The following is a 22608-nucleotide window of genomic DNA, read 5'->3' on the forward strand; positions in this document are numbered from 1 at the left end:
GCTGCCTGGGAAGAGGTGGGCTGTGCTCCTAAAGATGCTTTTTTTTTTTCCCCTTTTTTTCCTTCATGGAGGTTATATTTTTTGTTCTGTACCGGCCTTGATAGCACATCCCTTCACGCTTTCTGCTCTCCGCTAATGCTAACTTCTGAGCAAGCCCACACAAAATCTGGGAGCGCTGGCGGGATGTATTCCCAGCCTGTCTCCGGGGAAGGTGGTGAGTTATGGAAAAGGCAGCAGAGCGCTGCGCTGGGAAATCCGTCCGGCCCGCTGAGCATCGCCCAAGGCACAACCAGGCTTGTTCGCAGCAGGTCTGGATTTTGGGATGCTGAAGGCTGTGCTTTAGAGGGGAGCTGCTCTCCTCACCGGATGGAAAGCCCCTCTGCTTTGGGTAGCCCAGGCCAAAGTGGTGTCAAACCTTGACGCACAAGATGAGGCTCGTGTAGGGAGTTTCCAACGGTCTTGTGGCAATAAAGTCATCGAGGCTTCTTGAATGCCGCTGTTGGACCCGCGTTCTGCTGCCGGCCGAGGCAAGCGGCTGAAGGAGGCGGTGAAGGGCTCCAGCGATGGTGCCAAGAAATGAGCAGCACGTGTTGCTGCAGACTGTGATTCTTGCTGCCAGTTCGCATCTGGCACCATGGTTTGACGTGATGGGCATCCCTGGGCTGGAGACGTGCTCAGGGCAGGAATTCGGCTGCGGTACCTCGCGGGGAGCGCTGCTCAGCCCGGAGTCCTCATAAGCTGCCCGGAGAGACCGCAGTGCAGTCAGCACAGTCCTGTCCTTGCAGCAGGTTATTTCCCACGAGGAGACCCAAAGGTGGCTGCTGGCCTTCACCGTGCAGCTCCTGGGTTGGTTTAGCTCCCTGTATTTCATTTATTTTTTTTTAATAGATTTTCTTAGCCCACTTGTGAATTTAAATTTATTTCAGGGTCACACAAGTCCTTGCTTCCATCTCACTATTACAGGAGCCGTTAACTCTGCCACAGGCTGTTCTAGGTGGATGCTGAGGTTGAGCGGGTGCTTTTGTCCTGAGAGCTTTGGGCTCGGTGTCGCAGTCCCAGGGGAGGGAGATGGGATGCGGGGGGGTCCCCAGAAGCACTTGCTGCCTGTCTGGCTGTGGCTCGGTAGCTTTAGCTTTGTGCTCTGGGTTTCCCTCCCCTCCTTGTCCCCGCTGCGTGGTGCAGGCAAAGCACCGGAGCCTCGAGGGCTCTGCAGCTGCCGAGGCTGTTCTTCAACTCTTGGGGTGGGGACACACGAAATCCCTGCCCGTTTGTGCTAGCACCTCCTTTCGTGCCTTCCAGCAGGTTTTTGGAAAGGAGCTCGCTGGTTCTTGTGTCCGCATGATGCCCGGGCTCTGCTGTCACGCCGGGCGCAATGGTGGAGGGTCGCATCCTGACGTTGGGTTTCCAGGGTGTCCGTGGCCTTCAAAGCCCGTGCTGTGGGGCTCCGGGAGGCGACAGTGGGGCTCGGGCTCTCACTGGAGGCTGCTACAAACCTGCTCTGCAGAAACCCATCCGCAGCCGCGTGTTCCCGGTGCCTCGGCAGAGCCTCCCTCCCGGCTCCCCCGGCACTCCTCTTGCTCTCTCCCTGGCTTGCGTGTCCCTGGAGGAAGGTGGCCAGCATCCTGCGAGCCCTGCTTGCCTGTCTTCAAGGCTGGGAGCCGGGGGCCAGAGATGCCTCCTGGGGCGGGACGTGAGCCGTGGGGCACTGGGACAGACAGGGCTTGGTGGTGGTTCGCGTGCTTTCCTCCAGCGTACCCCAGAGATGCATGCTCTGGCCCTCTTCAGCAGAAAGCACCTTGCTTTTCCCTTTTTAGATGGCCTGTAATGGGCACCGTGGTCCTGCTCCCCTCTAGTGCAGGTCTTGCAGCCGCTTGGACCCCAGGGCAGCATCCTCCTGGCCTGGACCCTGCTCCCATCCCGCGTCGGCTCAGCCCGTGCTGCCAGCAGCGCTGGGCTCTGCCCTGGTGCTTTATCCAAACCCGTTCATTGCCTTTCTGCTCAAACGCTCTGAGCCCTGGGTCTCCACGGCAGGATTGTGTTTTCCCGTTATTCATCAGCGACATTTCCACGCGCGACCTGCAGGTAGAGCCCACCTACGTGCCCAGTCTGTTGCTTTGCCTCCCAAGAGGAAATTCCCCAAAACCGGAGCGAGAAGCAGCAGCCGTCGTCCTCCCGGCCAGCCCACGCGCGGGCAGACGCTCAACGGTTTGTGACACGGGCTGGGATGCCCGGACTGATTTATTAGCAACTGCTTTATTAGTCACGCAGCCGGCTTGCTGCTTGTGTGATTTTACTGCTCTGAGCTATAACTTCCAAAGCTGCGGAGGAGTAATCCAGCAGAGATTTAACTTCACGTTCTGCCTGGGTGAACCTGCTGGAAGCTGGTTGGGGAGCACCCCAGGTTTTTAAGGGGGTGCCTGGCTCGGGTAGGCAGAGCCACGGATGCTGGGAATAGGATGTGATTTTTTTTTTTATTTTTTTTTTTTTTCCAATGGCGTTGCAAGAAGCAAAGAAACACTCGGCAGGTGCAGGTGGGATTTTTTGAAAGCGGGTTTTAGAGGCTGGATTCTTTGCCCTGGTTTGTACTGGGATGGCTTTACTGCTCTGTGCCTCAGTGTCCCACTAACTGGTGGGGTTCGTGTGTCCCTCCACTGCCTGTCACTGGGGCCCAGAGGAGGTTTGGGGCAGGGACGGGGCATCCTGCGCGTTTGGCCTCTTGGCCGTTGGTACCATCTCCTCCTGTGCCATCGCGGCGGGTGTGAGCTCGGGGTCTGCGCGGCCTCTCCATTCCGGCGTTTCCCAAGCACCAGCAGAGCTGGAGAGACGCGGCGTGACCCGGCACGTAAAACAGCTAAAGCCTGTCTCCTCTGATTTCAGAATGTAACGCAAACAGTAGAAGAAGAAAAACCTGAGCCTCCGACCGTCCAGGAGATCAAACAGAAAATTGAAAAATACAACGCAAAAGTTACCAACTGCCTGTTGATGAAGCTGGTATGTACGGGGCTATATTTTCTGAATACGCAGAAAGCCTGCTGCTGGTTTCCCTGGGCTGTGAGCTGAGCCGGGCTGCAGGGAGGCATCTCCGCGGCGAGAGGGCTTGTGCCTGCTGAGATGCTCCCGTCTTCCGTACCCGATCTGCTTTTTCTCCTGCTTGGGTTTCCTTAGCGTTCGTCACCGACACTTGAGATAACACACACACACCCCCACACCCACACACCCCTTGCCTTGGTCCCCTCTCAAACTGGGAGCACTGGCACGGTAATCTCTGGCCAGCCTGCGCCGCGATTAACTTGCCACAAATAGATGAGCCCACGTTGTTCCGGGGGGGATGAGTCACGGGGAAGCGCGGGCTGCGACGCTGCAGTTCAGCTGTCGCAAAGTGGATTTAGAAACACCAAGTGGATTCAGAAAGACAAAGTGTATTTAGAAACGCAAAGTGGATTTAGAAGCGCAAAGCCTGTCTAGAAAGAGATGCTTTCCGCCTCTGCCGCTGCCAGGCTTGTTTAAGCAGAGGTCCAAGAACCGCAGTGGATGTTGTGGATGTCGGAGCTTTGATTGCAGACTTGCTTGTCGCCACCTGTAAGTCAAGCCTTGATGCTGGGTGGTGAGAAGACGAGGAAATCGCCTCTTTTACAAACTGGAATACGGCAAAGGGACCTTACAGAGAGGGGGAAAAGCTTCTTAAAGAGTGAAATAATTAAATCATTGAACTTCCGAGAACTACCAAACTCCCTGGTGCTTGCTAACAGCTGAAAACAAACCTGAAGTTTATTTAAAATAGTAGCTCTTACAACAGTTCCCTTTGTGAAGCAATTTCAAAATGCACAGTAACTTCTGCTGGAATGTCTCGCCCATTGATTTTTGCCACCCCTTGATTTAAAGGAGTCATTTGTGACCCAAATGTCTACTCTTGAGTTACTTTGCTTGAAGCTTAGAAAAATACAGTCTTGAGACTTATAGAATCATTTCAGTTGGAAAAGACCCTTGGGATCATCGAGTCCAACCATCATCTCCACTCTACAAAGTTCTCCCTTACACCGTATCCCCCAACACCACATCTAAACAACTCTGAAACACATCCAGGGATGGTGACTCCACCACCTCCCTGGGCAGCCTATTCCAGTGTCTAACCACTCTTTCTGTGAAGAATTTTTTCCTAATGTCCAGCCTAAACCCACCCCCGGGACTTGCTGCAGCCCCGGGGCTTGGCTGGGCTCAGCTGCCAGTGGTGGCCCTGGGGTGGGACCGGTGGCCAGCGCTCCCGGCTCCCGAGGTGCATCCCTCGGCTTGTTCCCGGTGGTGCCCGTGGATGGACCGTACGGAGCCAGGCTTTTCTTTTGATTTTTGCAGAGCTGAGGGTAGGGCAAGGGACCCGCCGTGGGACGGGCTGATCTTGAATGGTTTATTATTACAAGGAGATGTGAGAATCCGTAAGCAGGGAATAAAACGTGAGGAATACAGTTGGGAGATCTCGCTGAACATGAGGCGTGGAAACCTTCCCAGAGGTTTCAAATCCTCACTGAAGTGCAACTACAAATTACGTGTAATGGTTTCCATAACTGACTTGTAGAGCGGTGTTGGGTTTAAATCAGACGAGATCGCAGAGACGTGAGGAAGGGATGAGTCATGACCGAGTGGAAGGAACAGGAGAAAATCAGTAGTGACTAACCCAAAATTACTGGTTACTTTTTACATGATTAATAAGAAACCCTCAGCCTCCTGGCAGTACCGAGGGGTGGGAAGTCCTGCAGCCACTCCGCGGGCCGCAGCGCTGGTGACCAGAAAGCCCCTCGTAGCAGGGGGCAGGACTAGAAACGCTCCCTGGAGCCTGACCCCCCTCTCCTTTGCTTTAGAATGATGATGGGACGTACACGGGTTTCATTAAAGTGCATTTGAAACTGCGCCGCCCCGTGACGGTGCCGGCGGGGATCCGGCCGCAGTCCATCTACGATGCCCTCAAGGAGGTGAACCTGGCCGACATGACGGACAAGAGAACCTCCTTCTACTTGCCGCTGGATGCCGTCAAGCAGCTCCACATCAGCAGCACGACCACGGTGAGCGAGGTGATCCAGGGGCTCCTGAAGAAGTTCATGGTGGTGGATAACCCTCAGAAGTTTGCACTTTTCAAGGAGATGCGGAAGGATGGGCAAGGTGAGTTCAGGCCCTCGGAGCCGCCAGCTGCCCTGTGGCTGATCGGGTTTTTTTTTACCACTTTGTGTGCAGAAACATTCCCAAAGCATTCGTTTAGGACTCGGTGGTGTGTCAGGCAGGCAGTGCCTAAATGTCAGACGAATAAATGGCCTGACCACCACATGAGGTGATGCTGCTTAAGCTGATGGGGAATTACTGGTTTCCAGAAGGGGGCTGAAGCCACCTAAGACCTAATGGGGATCGTTATGGATCTCTGAGAGAGACTCAGCTGCTTCCACTCTGATCCTGAGCAGCACAAGCTGCTTTTACATGCTGCAGTTGACCCTGCTGGGCTTTCCTCTGCCCTGGCAGCCGCGGGCTGACGGCGATGTCTGCGTTCCCTTGCAGTGCTCTTCCAGAAGCTCCCTCTCACCGAGTACCCCCTGTACCTGCGGCTGCTGGCGGGCCCCGACACGGACGTGCTCAGCTTCGTGCTGAAGGAAAACGAAACAGGGGAAGTTGAGGTACGTCGGTGGCTCTTTCCCTTGGCTCTCACGTGAAGGCTCAGAGTGTCGCTGAGCACGTGGCGGCGTTGCGGAGCTGGGCCGTGCGCGGTGGGGGCAGCAGGGGCTGGAGCCGTGCCACGCGAGCAAGGCGGCTTCTCCCCAATGGGGCTGGCTTTGCCTGCTAAAATCCTGGGTGCGATACCAGTATTTCTCCAAACTTGAATTATCAACTGAAAGGACTGCTTGTACCTTACCTAAAAAAAAAAAAAAAAAAAAAAAAAAAAGAAGTTTGGGTAACTTATTGCTCCTAAAATAAGTTGATTTTAAAAAAAAAAAAGCAAACTTAAACTTGAGCTGTGAAAATGCTGAGGCCGGTTTTGATGGCCAACCCATAATCTGTTTACAGAACCGAGCGACGCCATCCCAGAATGAATCTTCGGGAATTAGGTTAGCTAAACGCTGTTATAAGCAGTCCCCTAATTTGAGTGGAAGGCAGGGACACTCGGGTAAGAAGCTTGCAGTCAAGCTTTTGGTTGCGATCATGCTCCCCGCTGTGACGAACGCCATCGCTGGGAGCTGCCGCATCCCGTGGGATTCTGCCGCGGGGTGGCTGGGGCTGTGCCACCGGAGGAGTGGGGCTGCGGTGGGCAGGGACGCCGTGGGGACACCGGCTCCCCGCGGCACTGAGCCGGCACACGGCGGCAGTTATGAACTGACGGCAACCGTCAGCCTGTGGCCGGCCTGCTCCTCGCTGGCGGAGGTGGCAGCCGGAGCAGCCACGCTGCTGCACCCCGTGCCGGCAGCTTTGCTGAAGCTCAAACGGTTTTGATAACTTTGCAGTACAAGAAAGAGAACCGGCTCCTGCTGGGACCTCGCTCCCCCTTCATAAAGGGAAGTGGGAGCGAATGCTGCGTCAGTTGTTTCCCTAAATATTCCACTTCCGTAGGGAGCTGTGCCGTCCCTTGCAGTGGGAGCTTTCATTCACCTGGGAAAAGATAATTCCCATGAAATCTCCAGTCTCAGGGGCTCAGGACTGGGATGGTCCTTTATGCTGTAGCCCACTATCCCAGCGCGCTCACAACGTGACGCAGTGCGATTAAGCTACCTGGAGATCAGATACATATTTAAATGTCTCTTATTGTTCCTCTTCACAGATTCAGGGGGGAAAAAAACTCCACAAAAGCAATAAAGTGAACGGTGTGTGCTTACTTTCCCTCTGTTTCTGCTGTTCCTGCAGTGGGACGCGTTCTCCATCCCAGAGCTACAGAACTTCTTGATGATACTGGACAAAGAAGAGAAGGACAAAATCCAGCAGGTTCAAAGGAAATACGAGAAGTTCAAACAGAGACTGCAACAGACCCTGAAAGAAGCCCGAGGCAAGCCTGGATAACCCCTCAGGAGCCACTGGGCACCAGACTAAGCTAGATACTATTTTTAAAATGAAAAGACGCTTCTCAGGACACCTTTTCATCACTCTCCCTTTTCATCCTTCCATTAAGGACTGGCTCCCAGCACCCATAACACGAACATACAGCATTTTCTTCTTCTGAAACCTCTTATCCCAGGACCAGAGCCAGTCAAAGCACGGGAAGACGGTTTTAAACTGTGGCCGTCAACAAACCAAACGCAGCTGCTGGTTCACTTTTCAGCTGTACCATCCGATGGAGAAGCTCCGTGGAAAACGCTGGGTGTTAAACCCCAGAGGAACATCTCCTGGCTGATGTTTTGAGCAGGGTAACGCTTGCTGTTCACACTCCTCCCAGCAACGCTCTTGTCCCCGTCCGGCCGTGCCGCGCTCACGGCGTGTGCCCGCGTGGCCGAGTCCTCGTTTCGTAAGTCGAGCGGAGGAAGCAGCAGATAAAGCGGAGGAGGTGGTTGCACCGACCCACGTGGGCGTCGCAGCTGTAACCAACGCCAGACGGACTTGTTCAGGGCTAAGATAGGCAGGGAAGGGTAAAGTTATGACACCAAGGCAGCTGCAACACCCAAACAGTCTGTCAGTAAGTGTTATTGGAACTTGGTAATATTAATTCGAGGAAAAGTCATCCATTTTGACTCTAGTTAATGTCCAGTTTTGAAAACAATGTGAATTAAAGCAAATACCCCTGATGCTTAGCTAAGATAGCCAGTGTTTTACCAGTTTTGTTCTCTGTAGGATTTGGGACCTATGTTTGAACAGATTCTGTTTGAAAAGGGTAAAGATGATGGTTGGGGCATGGGCCAGCGGTTCGGTACCGAACGTTTAGCAATACATATCCAACAGATTAAGCCAGGAAAGCTCAAAACCCCTTTTTACAAAGCAAAGCGATTTTGAGCTATGGACAGGTCTGGCCCCGAGGGCGAGTTGCTGCGGCCAGGGCCAGGCTGTGGAGGCGGCACCGGGAGCACGGCTGTGGAGGCGGCACCGGGAGCACGGGCAGCCTTAGCGCCAGGGGAGCGAGGGCGCCAGGGCTCAGCTGCTCTCCTCCCTCCACCCTCACACCACGGCTCCTCTCGCTGCCCTCCTTGCGCTGCTCCCCCACCGCTCCTGTCCCTCGCACGCCGCCCTCTCCCTCCTTCCCTCCGCTCTGGACCTGGCGGCTTCTCCTTCCCTCCCTCCCCGCTCGCACGCGGTGCTCTGCCTGCACGGCCAGGGAGGGTCTCTCTCCCCCTCTCTCAGGGCTCCCACTGTCTCCGATGCACGCGCTGCGCATCCTTCTTAAAAATCCCTGAGCTGGAGCATCCGTTCCTGCCGTGACTCCAGCCAGCGACCCGCTTCTCGCTGACGGCGAGCAGCGACTGCTGCAGGGCAAGGAAAGCTCGGGGGATGCCAGCCTGAGTGAGGACGGGCCCATGTTTAGTCTGTGCTCGGTACCGAGCACGACGCGCACGGCCAGCTTCAGCCTTCCCTCTGTTTACACAGGACACCGCAACAAAGCGTGGAGAGAGAACGGCACATTCACGCCATCCAGGTTCAGACGGAGCACGTGAAAGGGTTTCACAGTGATGCCATGAAGGAGGGTCCCTCCCAGCTCGCTGTCGGCTGCTGTGACCCCACCTGCGTTGGGGCGGGAAGGGAGGCAACAGGTTGTTGGGTAACAGTTACCACAGAAATAACGTAGAAGAGTCCAAAATTTACCTCAGTGCCTTTTTTTTTTTTTAATTTTTTTTCCCTTAAGTGTGAAAACTTTGCATTTGGGCTAAGACGGCAATTGGAAGGGGCTTTTGTCGAGAGGCCTTCTCAGTCCTGTCCCCACGAGGTACTGTTGTGATGAGGCTGCTTTCGTCCAGAGGGACGAGGAACTGGTTTGTTTCTTTCCGGAAGGTGACTGCTTGGGATTTTCATTTTTTGTCCAGATTTATACTTGAGTGTGGTTGTTTATAAACCGTAAGAGAGCAACTGCATCGCTTAAAACCCCTGGGTTTGTGTCAGTGCCGCTTTCTGCAAGCTGCGTTGCAGCTCCTGTTTCGGTCGGTGAAGGGTTTGCTGGCGGGAGGGGCCTCCAGCCGTACTGTACTCTACACCCAGATGACCTTTAACAACACGGCAGCAGCCCAAATACAGCAGCAATTTTCATGCTCTGGGGCCGTTTGTCCACTTACAAGAATACTTATTACTTCACCGTGCACTTGTGAAGTAATTTAAGTAACGTTTATCTAGTGCTGTATAAATAAATACTTCTGTTCAGTCAAGGGGAAGAACACTGTAAAAACTGCCGTTGGTTCCGAGATGTAAGCTCCAGACGCTTGATTTTAAATCCCTTACCTTGCTGGCTAAAAGCTGTAAAGATTTCTTTTTTTGTTGTTGTTGTTTTCTACTAGAGTCTTGGTGACCGTCACCCTCTCCCCGCCCCCGGAACCCAGCATGTCTTTGACATTTTGTAGAAGGCATGGCTTCTTATGCAATTAACCGTGAATGCTGCTGAAAAACCTCCTGCAAAGGGGAGGGCTGTTTCTTTTTGGTTTTTCAAAATACGGGGCAGTTGAAGAATTGGTAGATCTTGAAACTCAAATCCTCAACGGTCAGTTGAGCTGTGTCTAGAGTAGAAGAATTGGCCCCTTCCTTAAGCGCAAAATACTGTTGGCAGTGCCTTTGGTTAGTATATTGTCTTGCCTAGGTCGTGTGAATTTATTTTTCCTGTCTATTGTAAAACATGTAAAATAATGTGTATAGAATGGAATAGCAAAGCTTCTATGGCAAAGTGAAATGCATTTTTGCAATGCTGTAATTTATTTTTACTACTCCCTAGTAAATCTATGGCATTTTTAAAAAATGTCTCACTTCCTGCTTTTTTGAAGGTTCTGAAACTATTTGTTCATATGCAGACAGTGTACAAGACAACGATAATAAAACTGTCCGTAATTGAAGAAAGCTCTTTAACTTCTTTTTCTGGCGCCCTCCTGTGGAACTTCCATGTATTAAGTCTAAAGGGAAGATAACAGGGATCCTTCCTGGAAGTGAATTTAAATTGCTTAACCTTATTGTAAAGTGTTGAAGCTTCAGCTAAAGAGGTACAGAACACCTACCCCCACGGAACCTGAGCCAAGCGGTCCATTAATCTTCTCTTAATATTTTAGCTGGATTTGACAGAACTGCTACCCATGTCTACCTGTGATTAATTACAGTGAATGTCATACATTGGAATGTATTTTTATATATAGATAAAAATCACATAAACCATAAAAATCCAGCTAACAGAGCTCATTCTCAGTGCTGAAATGTCTGATATTAATTCCTGGAAATGTTTAAAAGGATAAAATCTAAAACCAAATGGGTTTTACTTGTGACATACACAATCTATGGCACCGCACACCGGACTGTTCCAGGACAACGCCTTGGAATGTACTTTGCTTACGTTTCGGTGGAGCTCCTAGCGCCGTGCCTTTGCTAAAAGATGCAAAGCAAGACAGTTAACCTAGGCAAAAGCCACTGTAGCCGCGACACCAGTGCACCATAGGAACTTCTAGAAAATACATAGAAAAGGGTAATGCTAGGGGTTTTATTCAGATTTTTAATTTTATGAAAAATGAACAGCTGGAGCAGTACTATTATTTGGGTGGATCCTAGACCTTGTAAACATCCAGGACCCATTTTTGAATGAATGGGGCCTGTACATTATCCTTGATTTGTTGGCGGAACGCTTCTATAAATAATGACATCTGAGTAATTCTTACAGTTGATTTTTTCTCTTATTTCTTCCGGCCAAGCTTTGGAGCCTTCTCGAGGCCTTGAATGTATTTCCGAGGTAGCTGGTATTCTTCTGCAACATAACCAAGAGTTCGCTTCAGGTAAATATTCAGAGCTCAAGAATTAAAATCTGTGTCTTGCTATAACCAGTCCCGGCCCAGTTCCAGAACGGACTTACCTAGCAGCATCTTGGCCAGATGATGGATTTGGTTGCCTTGGATCTGGACCTGAACTCTGTCTTTTGTTCCTGGTACGGGGGTGATGGTGGCACTGGCTTGTACTTTTTGTTGCAGAATGTTGGCCACGCACTGTGGGTCTAGACCATACAGCTCAAGGTTCTTGATAATTGTCACCTACAGGTTTTAAGAATTATTGCAAACATCACTGCTGTAGGTACTCCACCCCAGAAAAATGAGCTGCCAAAGCTGCTCTCAGAATCTGGGCTTCTACTCAAGCCCCGTAATTTTAGTTCTCTTTTTACCTTCTTATTTGATGATCTCTGTGCTATGGTTATGTCGATGGGCTCAATGTTTCCTTTCCTCACAATAGGCTCTTGTCCAAAAAATGTCACCTGGTGTAAGGGCTGCAGTCGCTCAAGGCACCTGAGCGAAGTTGATACATCCAATTAGTCTCTACAGTACAGCAAGGCTGATGTTAGCTGTGCTTTTCCACTGCAGCCTCTCAGGTTTTTGAGACTACACGAAAGCCAAGATTCTGTGTGTGAGAACTTGTATCTTAAGAAGAGAATGTATGACGAGCTCAGGCAAAGATTAGCATCCTAGCTGTTATTTAAAGAGCGAGCCTGAATAAAAAGAAAGGTCGTCTACTGCCTCGCAAAAATTATAGCTTAGATTGTTACTGGTAAAATTTTATAAATTGGTTCTTGTAGAGGAAAACCTTCTTTAATTTTAAGCTATTGTTCAGTTGTATTGTTCACAGATTGTAAAGCAACTTGTTTGGAATTCAGCATAAACTGTGTTACTGTCCCACGAGCAAACTTGGCTTCAGAAATAAAAGAAGCTGCTGGAGGTGTGTGATTAAGAAGCTCAAGGCAAGTAAGACAGTGGGGACATTTAGGCAAAGTTTGTCAGTCTATGGAAACAAGGGCTTTGGTCAGATAATCAGGACTGTTGGATCTAAAAGGTGGGTTTGGGTTATAAATGCAGAAGTTCTATTGCCATTGCCTAAAAAGGGCGTGTTCAGCTATCTGTTGCAAAGGATGGGTTTATAAATATGTACGTATAGATTATACACAGAACGAGGCACTGTTTGTTTAGGATGCTTTCCCTGATAAGAGGTTAGCAGGTAAACAAAAACCCCACAACCACAACAGTTAATGCTAGGTGCTTGTTAAATGGTGAAGAATGAGAGATTCTGCAAGTGAAGGTCTCTGGATGGTTTTTGTTTTGAAATTCTTTACAGTAAGAGTGGTGAGGCGCTGGAACAGTTGCCCAGGGAAGCTGTCGATGCCCCATCCCTGCAGGGGTTCAAGGCCAGGTGGGGTGAGGCTTTGAGCAGCCTGGGCTGGTGGGAGGTGTCCCTGCCCAGGGCAGGGGGGTGGAATTAGATGATCTTTAAGCTCCCTTCCAACATGAACCATTCTGTGATTCTGTGTGATTTTGTTGCATTACCAGTAGGAAGTTACAACTTGGGCAGCTCCAATAACACGTGGCTTTGAGTTGCATGCAATAAATCTACGTAATACTGAAACACTTCACTGGGAAAACAGTCACCTGCTCAAGAGGTCATCCCATTTAAGGTTCGAGATTTCATCTTGTTCCGATTTATCTAACAGGCAGTCGCACAGAATGGCATTCACCTTTACAAAGCTACAAAACAAAAACACACATTAGAAGCAAAGAAGTTCCTGGTTTCCTCTGACTTCAGCATCCCCTGTGTAAGCAGGGTAGGACAACTTCCATGTCTACTCACTTTTTGTTTGTTTCATCAACTAACTCATTAGTCTTCACATAGTTGATGATGATGTTTCTCACCTCACTGCTTGAGAGGATGCTGCCTTTTCTAAAGAGAAAGAAAACTTTTTAACTTATTACTTTAAGTAGCTAGGTGTCAGGTTCTGTCACTAAGAGAGAAGACAGCAACTACTCTGAGTACATTTGGTAGCAACAGCTCAATACTGAAATGAACCTTCTTGTTACACCTCAGCTGCTGTATACCAGATAAAAGGCTCACAGCAGTAATCACAGGGTAATCACAGGGGCTAATTTTGGAGGATGACCCAAATGGCACCCCAACTTCAGGGGACTGTGGATAACTTGTACAAAAGTGCCCAGCGGAAGAAAGGCTGCCACTGAGTGCTAGCTAAACTACAGGAGGCAAGGGAGCTCTTTAAATTACCTGGGTGTCCTCTTTTCAGTAAACCATGCTGTGGGTGGGCAGAATATGCCTTATCCAATGGCAAATTAAGACAATCCAAGTAAAACGTACCAATTTTGACACTTGAGCTATCACCTCCTTAGCTGTGGGAGAAGTGATGTGAGTACTTGCTGAACGCAGTTGTCACAGTCTCTTATCTTTCTTCCCTTTGTGAAGCAATGAATATATTCTTGATGCCCAGCACCTTTCCTGACAGCACCGCAGGGCCCTCCCCATGAGGGCTAACAAAATGGTAGCAGCATAGGTTTGTTACTCTACTCTCTTTCTTCACGTAACAACGGCTTTGTTGTACTTTCCTCATGCTTACCTGTGTCCAGACTCCTGAAAGAGTGGGACCATTTTTGCTGAGACCCCATAAAGCGGAATAATTTCGGGAGCATGGTACACTTGTCCTCTGTCTTCATTCTTGCTGTCTTGGGCAGCTGAGGCTGAAGAAAATCCTTCAGGTACTGCAAATGCTCTAATGCTGAAATCAGAATTATTTGGTGTGAGTGAAAGGGATTGAAATTTATCACTTCCATTTCACTGGGAAACTAAAATCTAGCAGAGTCATGCAAAAAGCTTTCTGGTCTGTTGTATAACATGTCAGTTCCCCCAGATGCATTCCATTGCAGTGGGGGCTGTGTCTGCTGAAAGGATTCTTTAGTGGTCACTGATGAAAGAACAGTCTGGAAGAGAGGGGTAAGAACTGGGATCAGTGCAGGAGCTGGAGTCTCATTTCATTGACCACAGCTGCGCACTCTATGCTTGACGGTAAGAGAACTGACAAACCGAGCTGGAGTATGTCTGTCTCATGATGATAAGGCCAAGCATAATGAGAGAAAAGTTAATGCAGAAAGTCAAAGTAATTCTGGTTCTTTCCAAACGCAGAAGAGAAGATATATCTACTGAAATATTCTCCACTCCATTAGTTGCCAAGGAGACGTTATACACCAGGAAGCCTCAGGCCCGCTGGGAAATTCCAAGAGAGCTAACGTGCCAATATGCAGAAGGAACAAGTAGGATGTTCTTGATGTGAGGTAAATATTACTCATTAGAAAGATAATAGAAACACCAATAGCGGAATCTGGTAATAAGTAACTGAAAGGGTAAGGGTATTTGTGCAAATCAATATGTGTAAGGGAAAACACAGCAATATTTTTTTTTCATTTTTTGAGATTATAACTTTGGCTTCCAATTTTGCAAAGTGCTTGATTTCATCCTTTATGACATTCTGAGACTGTAGGTTCACGAGCATTTATTTAGCAGCAGTGTCATCTTTTTACTGGAATTATTGTTTAGACAGGTAAGTTCACTTCAAAGCTGAACAACGAACTGGCCCAGCACGCCGATCGAAGGGGGAGGGGGAGACCCGCTTAAACTGGAAGGGCATAAAACAGTCACTGTTAAATGGATAGAAAACTGCCTGATGGGTTTCAAACCTTCTTGCCTCCCTTCCCCCAGCAACAACCAAGAAACTCACACAAACTATCAAGACGCTGTCAAAGCAATGTGCTTTTTAGTGACAGCTAACAGGCTCGATGCTCTAAGACTTTTATTAGCAGCCGAACTGGAAGCCAGAAATTTTTAATTGTAACACTGCAAAAAATTGCAATTAATTGGGGTATAAAACCTCTCCATAGCATATTAAGATTAGGAAAATAGGGCTGCTACAGCTGTTCAGAACAAGAAGTCAAGCAGAGTATAGGTAATAGAGCTGAAAGTAGCAGATTCCAGCTTTCAGAGACTACCGATTCTATTAAAGACTACGATATTCTACATACTCTGGATGTTTCCAGTCCACTTCCACAATGCTCTCCACACCTTTGCTCAGCTCCTTCACGTGTAAGATCTTCTGCTGCTGCATACATTGCAGGAATTTAGAGAACTGAAGGAAGCAACAATCAGAAATGTGGAGTCAAGATTTTAAAATTCCTGTTCATGCGTTTCTGACTGCTCTAAAGTTACTTGCTAAATCAGAATAACTACACACACCTCACGTCTTTGCTTCTTTAAGCACAGCAATTGTTAAGGAGCAGTAGGTGCCTCTGTCTGGCTCTAAAACAGAGTAAAAGCAGGTTCCTTTTGCAGGTCTGCCATCTCTTTGCTCTGAGACATTCTTAGCCAAATCACAGTACATCTCGCATGGACTACTGTGCGATCTTTGCCAGTGCACTTTGTCTTTGCTTGTCATCTACACAAGAGGGACAATATCATCTCCTTCCTCTTCATTTGTGTTCATTAACAGCTTTAGAACAGGAGTGTCCTCCTGCAAGTAATTGCACTGTCCAACAAGACGAGAACCCTTTAATAGCTATCGCAGTATACAGTGGCAGATAGCACTAGCTGCATTCAAAGCAGATCAATGCTCCTGCTTTCAGGACAATTACTCTTCTCCTTGGATCCCGCAGGAGCAGAGAGCTGAGAAACAGAACTTGGCTTTTAAGAACAGCTTCTAGGATTTTTTTTGTCTGTCCGTTTTACTAACACTTGAACAATTCTTACTTCAAATTTTTTCTCTCTTTCCATATCTTATTTAAATTAATGCAAAAAACCAACAGAAAAATCTCACCTTCTTATAGCTTGATTTCTTTATGTCCAGTTGTTGGCCAGCAGGGCTATAAATGGATTTTTTAAAAGTTCTTTAGTTATAAGTCACCCTTCATTTCTTCTTAAATCTTGCTACTTACGCTAGAAGTTTCTTAACAGCAAAAATACAAATCACACAGAGAAAGAATTACTTCAAACAAGCTAACAAATAGAACATGATGAGTGAAACTAGCGCTGACGTTCCTGTGGGTAGGCAAACAGCCATTTAAGTGACTAAGCAGTCTGGGAACAAATGCCAGCCGATTTAAGTTAGCTACCCAGCGCGTATCCTGGTCTGCACAATCCTTACATCAAAGTATTTGAAGTAAGAAGTGAGCATAGTCTTAGATAGCCTTAGATAAGGACTAAATTTTACCTTTGTGTCAAAACTTTCATCTTAAATATCACACTCGATCTCCACAGCTTTAAAGCCAAAAACCCAGCATGCAAATCCAAAGACAATCTTCTTACCACATACCAGCATGAAAACATATGGCTGCGTAGAAATGTGCTGGTGAGCAGAGGGAGATCTGACTTCTTTACTTTGCATTTTAAGGCATGAAAAAAGCACTGATTAAATAATGCATCCATTTGCTCTGCAGGGAAAAAAAGGACAAGTAAGCCGTGAGTAGTCTGTTCTTTCAGACTGTCCTTCCAGACAGTCCACAAAAGTCCCTCCATTCCAGACCAGACAGAACTGCCTGGAATGCACAGTAATTGAGATCCTGGGTATGGGCTTCAGCAAACCAAAGGGGCATAGTTTGGTTTCATTTGTATGCAAAGATACCTTGTGGAGTCCTACTGTCTTCAGCTTCCCGCTGAACCTCTGCGTTGGCATCTTCATCTGTTTCTGCAGCTCTGTTCTCATGCAGTTCCTCCTTTTCCATCACTATTGCACAAGTGTCTCGCTCCTTCAGGCTCAAATCACCAATGTCCACATGCTGCAATGGGTCAGTGGAGAAGCTGATGACAGGCTGTTTCCCCTCCGTCTCTTCCTCATCTTCAGCACTCTCCTTTTCAGCAGTATTTGATACCAAGGGAGCTAAGGTAGGAGGATAAGATTTGTCACCATATTCCCTATAAAAGGAAGAAAAAGTGTAACGTAGCTTCCTGTTTACTGCTTTGAAGCCCATAGGACAATGAACAAATGTCACCCTGATAAAAGGCACTGGAAGTTGCGTGGATCTTCTTCCGTGTTCTCAAAACTATAAAATTTATTTAACAATTCCTCCATAAACTCTATGTTCCCCCCATGAATCTTAATTCAAAACTCAGCAGACTAATTGAATCCATATGCAAAGCAAATCATTGATTTGGCTCAGACTCGCGCAATTGACCTGTGACCAGTTTTTAAGCAAAAATGATTCAAAGTTCACTTTTTACAGAACAATAAGATTTTCTAAAATCAGAGTAACAGGGATGTTCTAGTTTCCTTTTTATAATAATTGCACTCAGGTTGAAGGAACTGAATCAAGTGAATAATCTTACATATCTATTTCCAATACGTATATAACGGATAGGTGTCAGGACAGACACCTGCTTCTGTCAGAAAAGCGTAGTCATCAAAAACACATAGATGAAACCTTAATAATGGTCATATCTAAACTGTAACCAAATAATTCAGTATGTTGAACTGACAGATCAACCTTACTGGGGCACAGATTTTGATTTTAGTAAATGCATGAGAGTTGTTACACATTTTACCAAATGCCTGGCAATATACCCACCAGAGGTGATCCAGGTACGTATGCAACACAGCAAAGCCCTTCCCCTTCATTCCAGCAGCCAGCATCTCCGCAGTGGACATAGTGGCAACTGCAACTGCTACTGGAGCTCTGGGAAAAGGAGGGAGTATTACAGCAGGACAGCACAAACACTCTGTGCTACTTGGACAAAGACAGACTGTGCCACTGTGATATACTGAATTTCTTTTACAATGTCCTTGTTCTCTACAACCTGCCTTTTAAAAATCATCTAGGTATTTTCTGGTTTTGTCCCATCTTTCTGGTATGTAAAGTCTTCCAAAGAATCCCAAGGATATGTTCAGCTGTGATACTGAAGTGAAGGTTGTGCAGCGACGCATTCTTTGCTCTAATAAAGTACAAGAAGCGTATGCATTGCCCAAAGAGACTAGCAGTGGGGGAAAAAACAACAGCTTCAGCACTGCTCCCTCATTCTGAATTTCCTCATAGACAAAAAGACAACTGTGTAGAATACTATCTTTTATTAAAAAAATTACTCTGTTTCAAAACAAATCTACCACCAAATGTACCACTTTGGACCCACAGGTCCAAAAGAACTAATTTGCAGAGCTGTCCACCCGAGCTCAAACATATCCTAACCCAGAAACTTAAGTGGATATTTTTTCTGCTGTATTTTCCATTGGTTAGATCCACAGTGCAATAAATGCACGAGAACAATTCTGCTTTTATCTCCTCAAACCCCACTGAGTCTTCCTGTAAAAAATAGCTTCCTTTCATTTTTAGTTCCTAAAAAAGGATATGAATAAAGTATCCTCCGTACCTGTTTCCCAAAAGGGTGACAGCACAGAGCGTGCCCCGCTCTACTTGGGGAAAGCCAGAAGATGGCACTACAACTCCTGGCAGCATCAGATCTGGAGACAAGAATAAAGCGCATCCATTTGTCAATGAAAGACTCAGCCACTAGCACCTCCACCCCCATCCCTCCTGTTACTCAGCAAAAATACAAGCCTGCTAATAGCTGAGACGTGCCAGAGAAAACATGATTCTTTGTTCCTCCTAGTAAGGCAGCACTTATTGCTACCACCCTGTGGAGTAAGGGGTCCAATTCACAAGGGTGCTGGGCACATCCCAAAAAACTGCAGGAGAGCTAAGCGTGCTCAGTCCCTTGCCCTGTCAGGCCCGAAGGGAGAACTGTTTTTAACAAAAAGGTATGAGCTCCCAGCCTATAGAGCATCACTCTTCATTAATGACAATGAAAGAGAAAGGAATGAGGAGATGTGCCTGGAAAACCCATTTTACTCTTCCCTGTCCCAAAGGCAGGTTACACCAGCAGCTCTCTGGCTGAAGACAGAATTGCCTAAAATGCGCCACTGCTGACCCAACCCTGCTGATCTGGCACAATAGCTGCACTGGGCTGTGAACTCTCCTCAGCACGAGGAAGCAGCCTTAACCAGCTCCTTGCTGTCTGCACAGAAAGAATAGACCTTGTTGCGTGCTTCCTTCTGCTTTCCATACCTGGGGTGAATAGACTGGCATGTGAGTAAAGAACAGTTTTCCACGCCACGTACGTCACCACCAAATTATGTAAAGAGCATCTGCTCGCCCTCATCGCAGCTGTAACTGTCTAAAGCTTGCAGTCTCATGGACTGACCTGTGTTCCACGGTTTCGTTTTGAAGGCATCTCTCTTTTTTTTCTCAGCATCATAGATTTAACGTGTATGCTGAAGAAGCCAACAATATTTTTCCTCCCCTCCACTGTCACAACTACTTTCAGCAAATCTAGAATGAACTCTGCAATTGCAGCCAAGGCTCCACATCTCTGAGGACAGAAATCACATAAAGACCTTAATGTGACAAGGTAAGTAGCACGTGTATATTATGTAAATAACCAGGGCAGAGAGTAGATACTTGACAGAACAGATATGACAAATAGCACTACCTTGCTTCTCCTCTTTGTAACTGAATGCTCCCTAAATCTGCTCCCTCCCTCCATATCTGGATAGTCTCACGCCTTTCCTCCTCTTTCTGAGATGTGGTTCTACCTCTCCTCTCTGCCTTTGTTGGCCATTGTCTCCGTGGCCAGCTTCTTATCTTTGGATCCTACCCAGAGGTAGCCTAGTTGCCATGGGAGATGAATGACCCGCAGCCCTCTTTCATCAAAGTCCTTCCACCATTAGCAAGACTTTTTTTTTCACCAGAAACTAGGTCACTGCAAGTCAGCAGCAAGGCTTGATCGGATGTCTATCGCAGCTACACATTCAAGCACTTTATTTTCCAAAAGCAAATAAGGTAAACAGAAGGGCCTGAGTTCTACTTTAGATACCGTGTAATGGCAAAAAGACACCTCTTCCTACATGTACACTTCCATTTACAGACTAAGGCTGCAGCGGCCGCAATTTAATCTTTTTCTGGTTGAGCCGTTCTGCAAGTTAAAGTTTATAAAGACCAGATTCTCATGAGTCTGAACCACATCCAAAGCAGGTTCCAGAAAATAGACTCCGTTCTTGTTAGTCTTGATCCATAATTAGGTGGTAGAGCCAGTAATCCAGGAACTTGAATCCAGCCTCACCTGCACAGTTTACTTGACAGTGATTACAACTGTACATTCCAATATAAACTCACTTCTTATCCATAGGATAAGCTGGTTCATCTCTGAAGTGACAGGAAGCAGGGTGGCAGCAAACAAACTCGGCTGCTCAAGGAGTTACAAAAAAGACAGACAAATGACACAGGCAGTTCTATGTCCTAATTCAGAGTTGCTGACCACTCTGAGTAGGTATTTCCAAATCTGAGACTCCCACATGGAACAGGTTAATGCATTTAAACAGCTTAATCTACTTTGTTCCATTCACAAAATTTTACAGTTTGTTTAGCCTCTCATGACATCACCATGAATTATTTTGCGAGTACTTATTCTTTATACGTTTGTGTGTGTGTGTGTCTGTTTCAGGTACATCTTTGCCAATCAGAAAGGTAACATCAAAAAAGCCCTGAAGGCAACTCCTTTTTGCAATACAATGCGACAAAGTCCTAGTCCTCTTACCTGCTCCTCCTGCTAGTTTCTGCAGCACAGGGGGCCATGTTGAAAAAGCAGGGAGAAGATCTGGGTAGACCCACAGAGTGTACACTGTCCCAAAACAGAACAGAAATTTAAAGACGCATCATTAAAAACTTCTATAGCTGTTACTTCTTCCCGTCTTTAAGACCAAGCAGTACAACACTAACTACAACTAAACACTCTGCTGTTACTCTGGTAATCAAGAAATCTGAAATCTGAATGATCCTACAATAATTAGTAGATGTGATGGAGAAAAATAAACTGCTAGTTAATTCAAGCTCCTGTGAATTATTATAAAGGATACAGATAAATGTTTGCATTATTTTCCTTAAGTCAAGGACACTTTGAGCTAAAATGCTACTCCAACAAGGAAGAATTGCTAGGTATGGGAAAAATAAAAGCACAGAATACCAGAGCAATTCATTGTCTAAGTGCAGGGCTGCCTGGAAGTGGACATCATGCTTCCGGGAATTACACCTTGCAGTGGACACAAGAGAGAAAAAAGGGGCTAAGATGCCAAACTATGACTTAATAGACTTGTTTCCTGGTTTTTAACCTCTGAGCACCTCAATTGCCTTTTTGCAGAAAGAATACAGAAATGCCACTGATTTCGCAGAGGTGCTGGTAGAATAAATACACTAACGATTATGAAGTGTAGCGATACAATAGTGATAGGGTAAGTACCTAAGATGAACACAAGGAAATCTTTTGGGGAAAGGTCGGTGCCCAGTAAGTAACGAGGGAGGATTATTCTAGTCCACTCCCCATACCTGTTGGATACAGAGCCTTCTCAATTTCAAACAGTATTGGGTTCCTGTTATTCATGTAAACAGTGACGGCCTCCCCTTTGTGAGAGTACATTTTGATGACATTAAGCTCTTCCTTGTTTGGAATAAACTCAGTCAATTGTTCAGCGCTAAGGTTAGGAAACGCTGCTGCAACATCAGTTCGTAGTTTCCTCCTGAAATGATACAATCACAAGTGTGTTACAAAGCTGTCTAGACCGTCCCTCAAAATAATTCCTAGATCAGTAGTTACTATTTTGTTGGCTGTTCATGAGATTGCTGTTTTTTCACAGCAGATAATTTCAAGCATTTGTGTCTGGATTCACAAATGAGAAAGCTGCACGCTAGAAGAATACTGGGAAAAGGCCAAATATGCTTACCCTGCTCAAATTCTTCCTTAAAAGTCTGCTTATACCTGCGGTTGCTGTCTTTGCCCCTCTTTTGCAGCGATTTCATTACAGATCTTGCAGGCAGGAGCAGGGGTGCAGCCAAACTTCCCTCTCCCCCCAGGTTTAACTGATGTTTTAAGACATGGTGACCAGCACAAGGGGGGTTTGTGTGGTCTTTCAGAGGCAGCAAGCGTATCTGAAAGATGGGCAAGTCAGGTGAGCATCACTACCCGAGAGCATAAGGAAGGATCAGCTGGGCCTCGGTGGAACAATTCATTTAAGTCTTGTTTAATTCGAACAGCGCATTTTGTATTCAAAACGTTCGTGTTTATCACAAATAAAAGGTGAAAGTGGCCGCAGTTCCCTGCCTGCCCCCGGCCCGTGTCTCTGTGGAGGCCGAGCTGCCGGGCCGGGGCATCGGGACCGACGCCGGACGGCGGCGATTCCCGGGCGAAGGGGCCGGGCCCAGCGCCGCAGGCGGGACTGGGCCGCTCCCCGCGTCGGCGCGGCGGGGCTCCCCGGCCCGGCACTCACCGATCGGACCCCTTGATGGCGGTGTTGGATCTCACCCGGAACGCCCTGGAGAACATGGCGGGCCCGCGCCCCGGCCGCCGCCGCCGCGCTCCCTCCCCTCAGGCCGCGGCAGCCGCCATGGCGCCGTCCCGCTGTACAAAAGCGTCCGGCTGGAAACCGCCTCCCTCAGCCCGCCCGGCCCGGCCCGGCCCGCTCCCCCCGCCCCAGGGCCCTGCGGGTTCTCTCCTCACGGAGGCTCTTCCCCAACGCTTTGTTCTGTGAGGGGGCGGGTGAAGACCCGCTGGGGGTGGGGGGCGGAGAGGGGAGATGAAACTCAAAGGTTTTGGGTACGGATTTAAAAATGTATCAACGCTGCGTAAGGCGGGCGCCCG

General features: G+C 47.8%; 2 protein-coding genes across 6 annotated transcripts in view; one reads left to right on the forward strand and one right to left on the reverse strand.

Annotated features, from left to right (window-relative positions):
* The window catches only part of RASSF5 (Ras association domain family member 5), a 32885-nt gene extending 24877 nt beyond the window's left edge, over positions 1-8008 (forward strand). For both annotated transcript variants that reach the window (XM_063356645.1, XM_063356646.1), the window contains 4 exons: positions 2878-2991; positions 4854-5151; positions 5539-5654; positions 6874-8008. In XM_063356645.1, the coding sequence (XP_063212715.1) occupies positions 2878-2991; positions 4854-5151; positions 5539-5654; positions 6874-7026 (681 nt within the window). In that variant the 3' untranslated portion in view covers positions 7027-8008. The remainder of the gene's footprint in view (positions 1-2877; positions 2992-4853; positions 5152-5538; positions 5655-6873) is intronic.
* Positions 8009-10613: 2605 nt separating this feature from the next.
* EIF2D (eukaryotic translation initiation factor 2D) lies at positions 10614-22607 on the reverse strand. 4 transcript variants are annotated; one of them, XM_063356659.1, is made up of 16 exons: positions 22238-22607; positions 21695-21899; positions 21300-21490; positions 20515-20598; positions 18292-18382; positions 17496-17603; positions 16556-16845; positions 16247-16364; positions 15752-15797; positions 14964-15067; positions 13508-13666; positions 12736-12825; positions 12537-12632; positions 11285-11405; positions 10982-11156; positions 10614-10876 (listed from the first exon to the last, which is right to left on the reverse strand). In XM_063356659.1, the coding sequence occupies exons 3-16, from the start codon at positions 21388-21390 to the stop codon at positions 10806-10808; spliced, it is 1644 nt and encodes a 547-aa protein (XP_063212729.1). In that variant the 5' UTR covers positions 21391-21490; positions 21695-21899; positions 22238-22607; the 3' UTR covers positions 10614-10805. The 4 variants fall into 4 exon arrangements, with proteins under 4 accessions (XP_063212729.1, XP_063212730.1, XP_063212728.1 ...); XM_063356660.1 differs by lacking the exon at positions 21695-21899 and having other exon boundaries at positions 22273-22607; XM_063356658.1 differs by lacking the exon at positions 21695-21899 and having other exon boundaries at positions 22238-22605.
* Position 22608: the final 1 nt, after the last annotated feature.

The sequence above is a fragment of the Chroicocephalus ridibundus genome, chromosome 20 (assembly GCF_963924245.1).
Source record: "Chroicocephalus ridibundus chromosome 20, bChrRid1.1, whole genome shotgun sequence".
Taxonomy (NCBI): Eukaryota; Metazoa; Chordata; class Aves; order Charadriiformes; family Laridae; genus Chroicocephalus; species Chroicocephalus ridibundus.

What these genes read in the sequence shown, in the direction of transcription:
- EIF2D (XM_063356658.1), bottom strand. Translation starts at nt 22,293, where the DNA reads ATGTTCTCCAGGGCGTTCCGGGTGAGATCCAACACCGCCATCAAGGGG. An exon ending in GAAGGCTCTGTATCCAACAG is followed by an intron (nt 20,599 to 21,299) that starts GTATGGGGAGTG and finishes GTTTTGGGACAG; the next exon opens with TGTACACTCTGTGGGTCTAC. An exon ending in AGACAGTAGGACTCCACAAG is followed by an intron (nt 16,365 to 16,555) that starts GTATCTTTGCAT and finishes TTTTCCCTGCAG; the next exon opens with AGCAAATGGATGCATTATTT.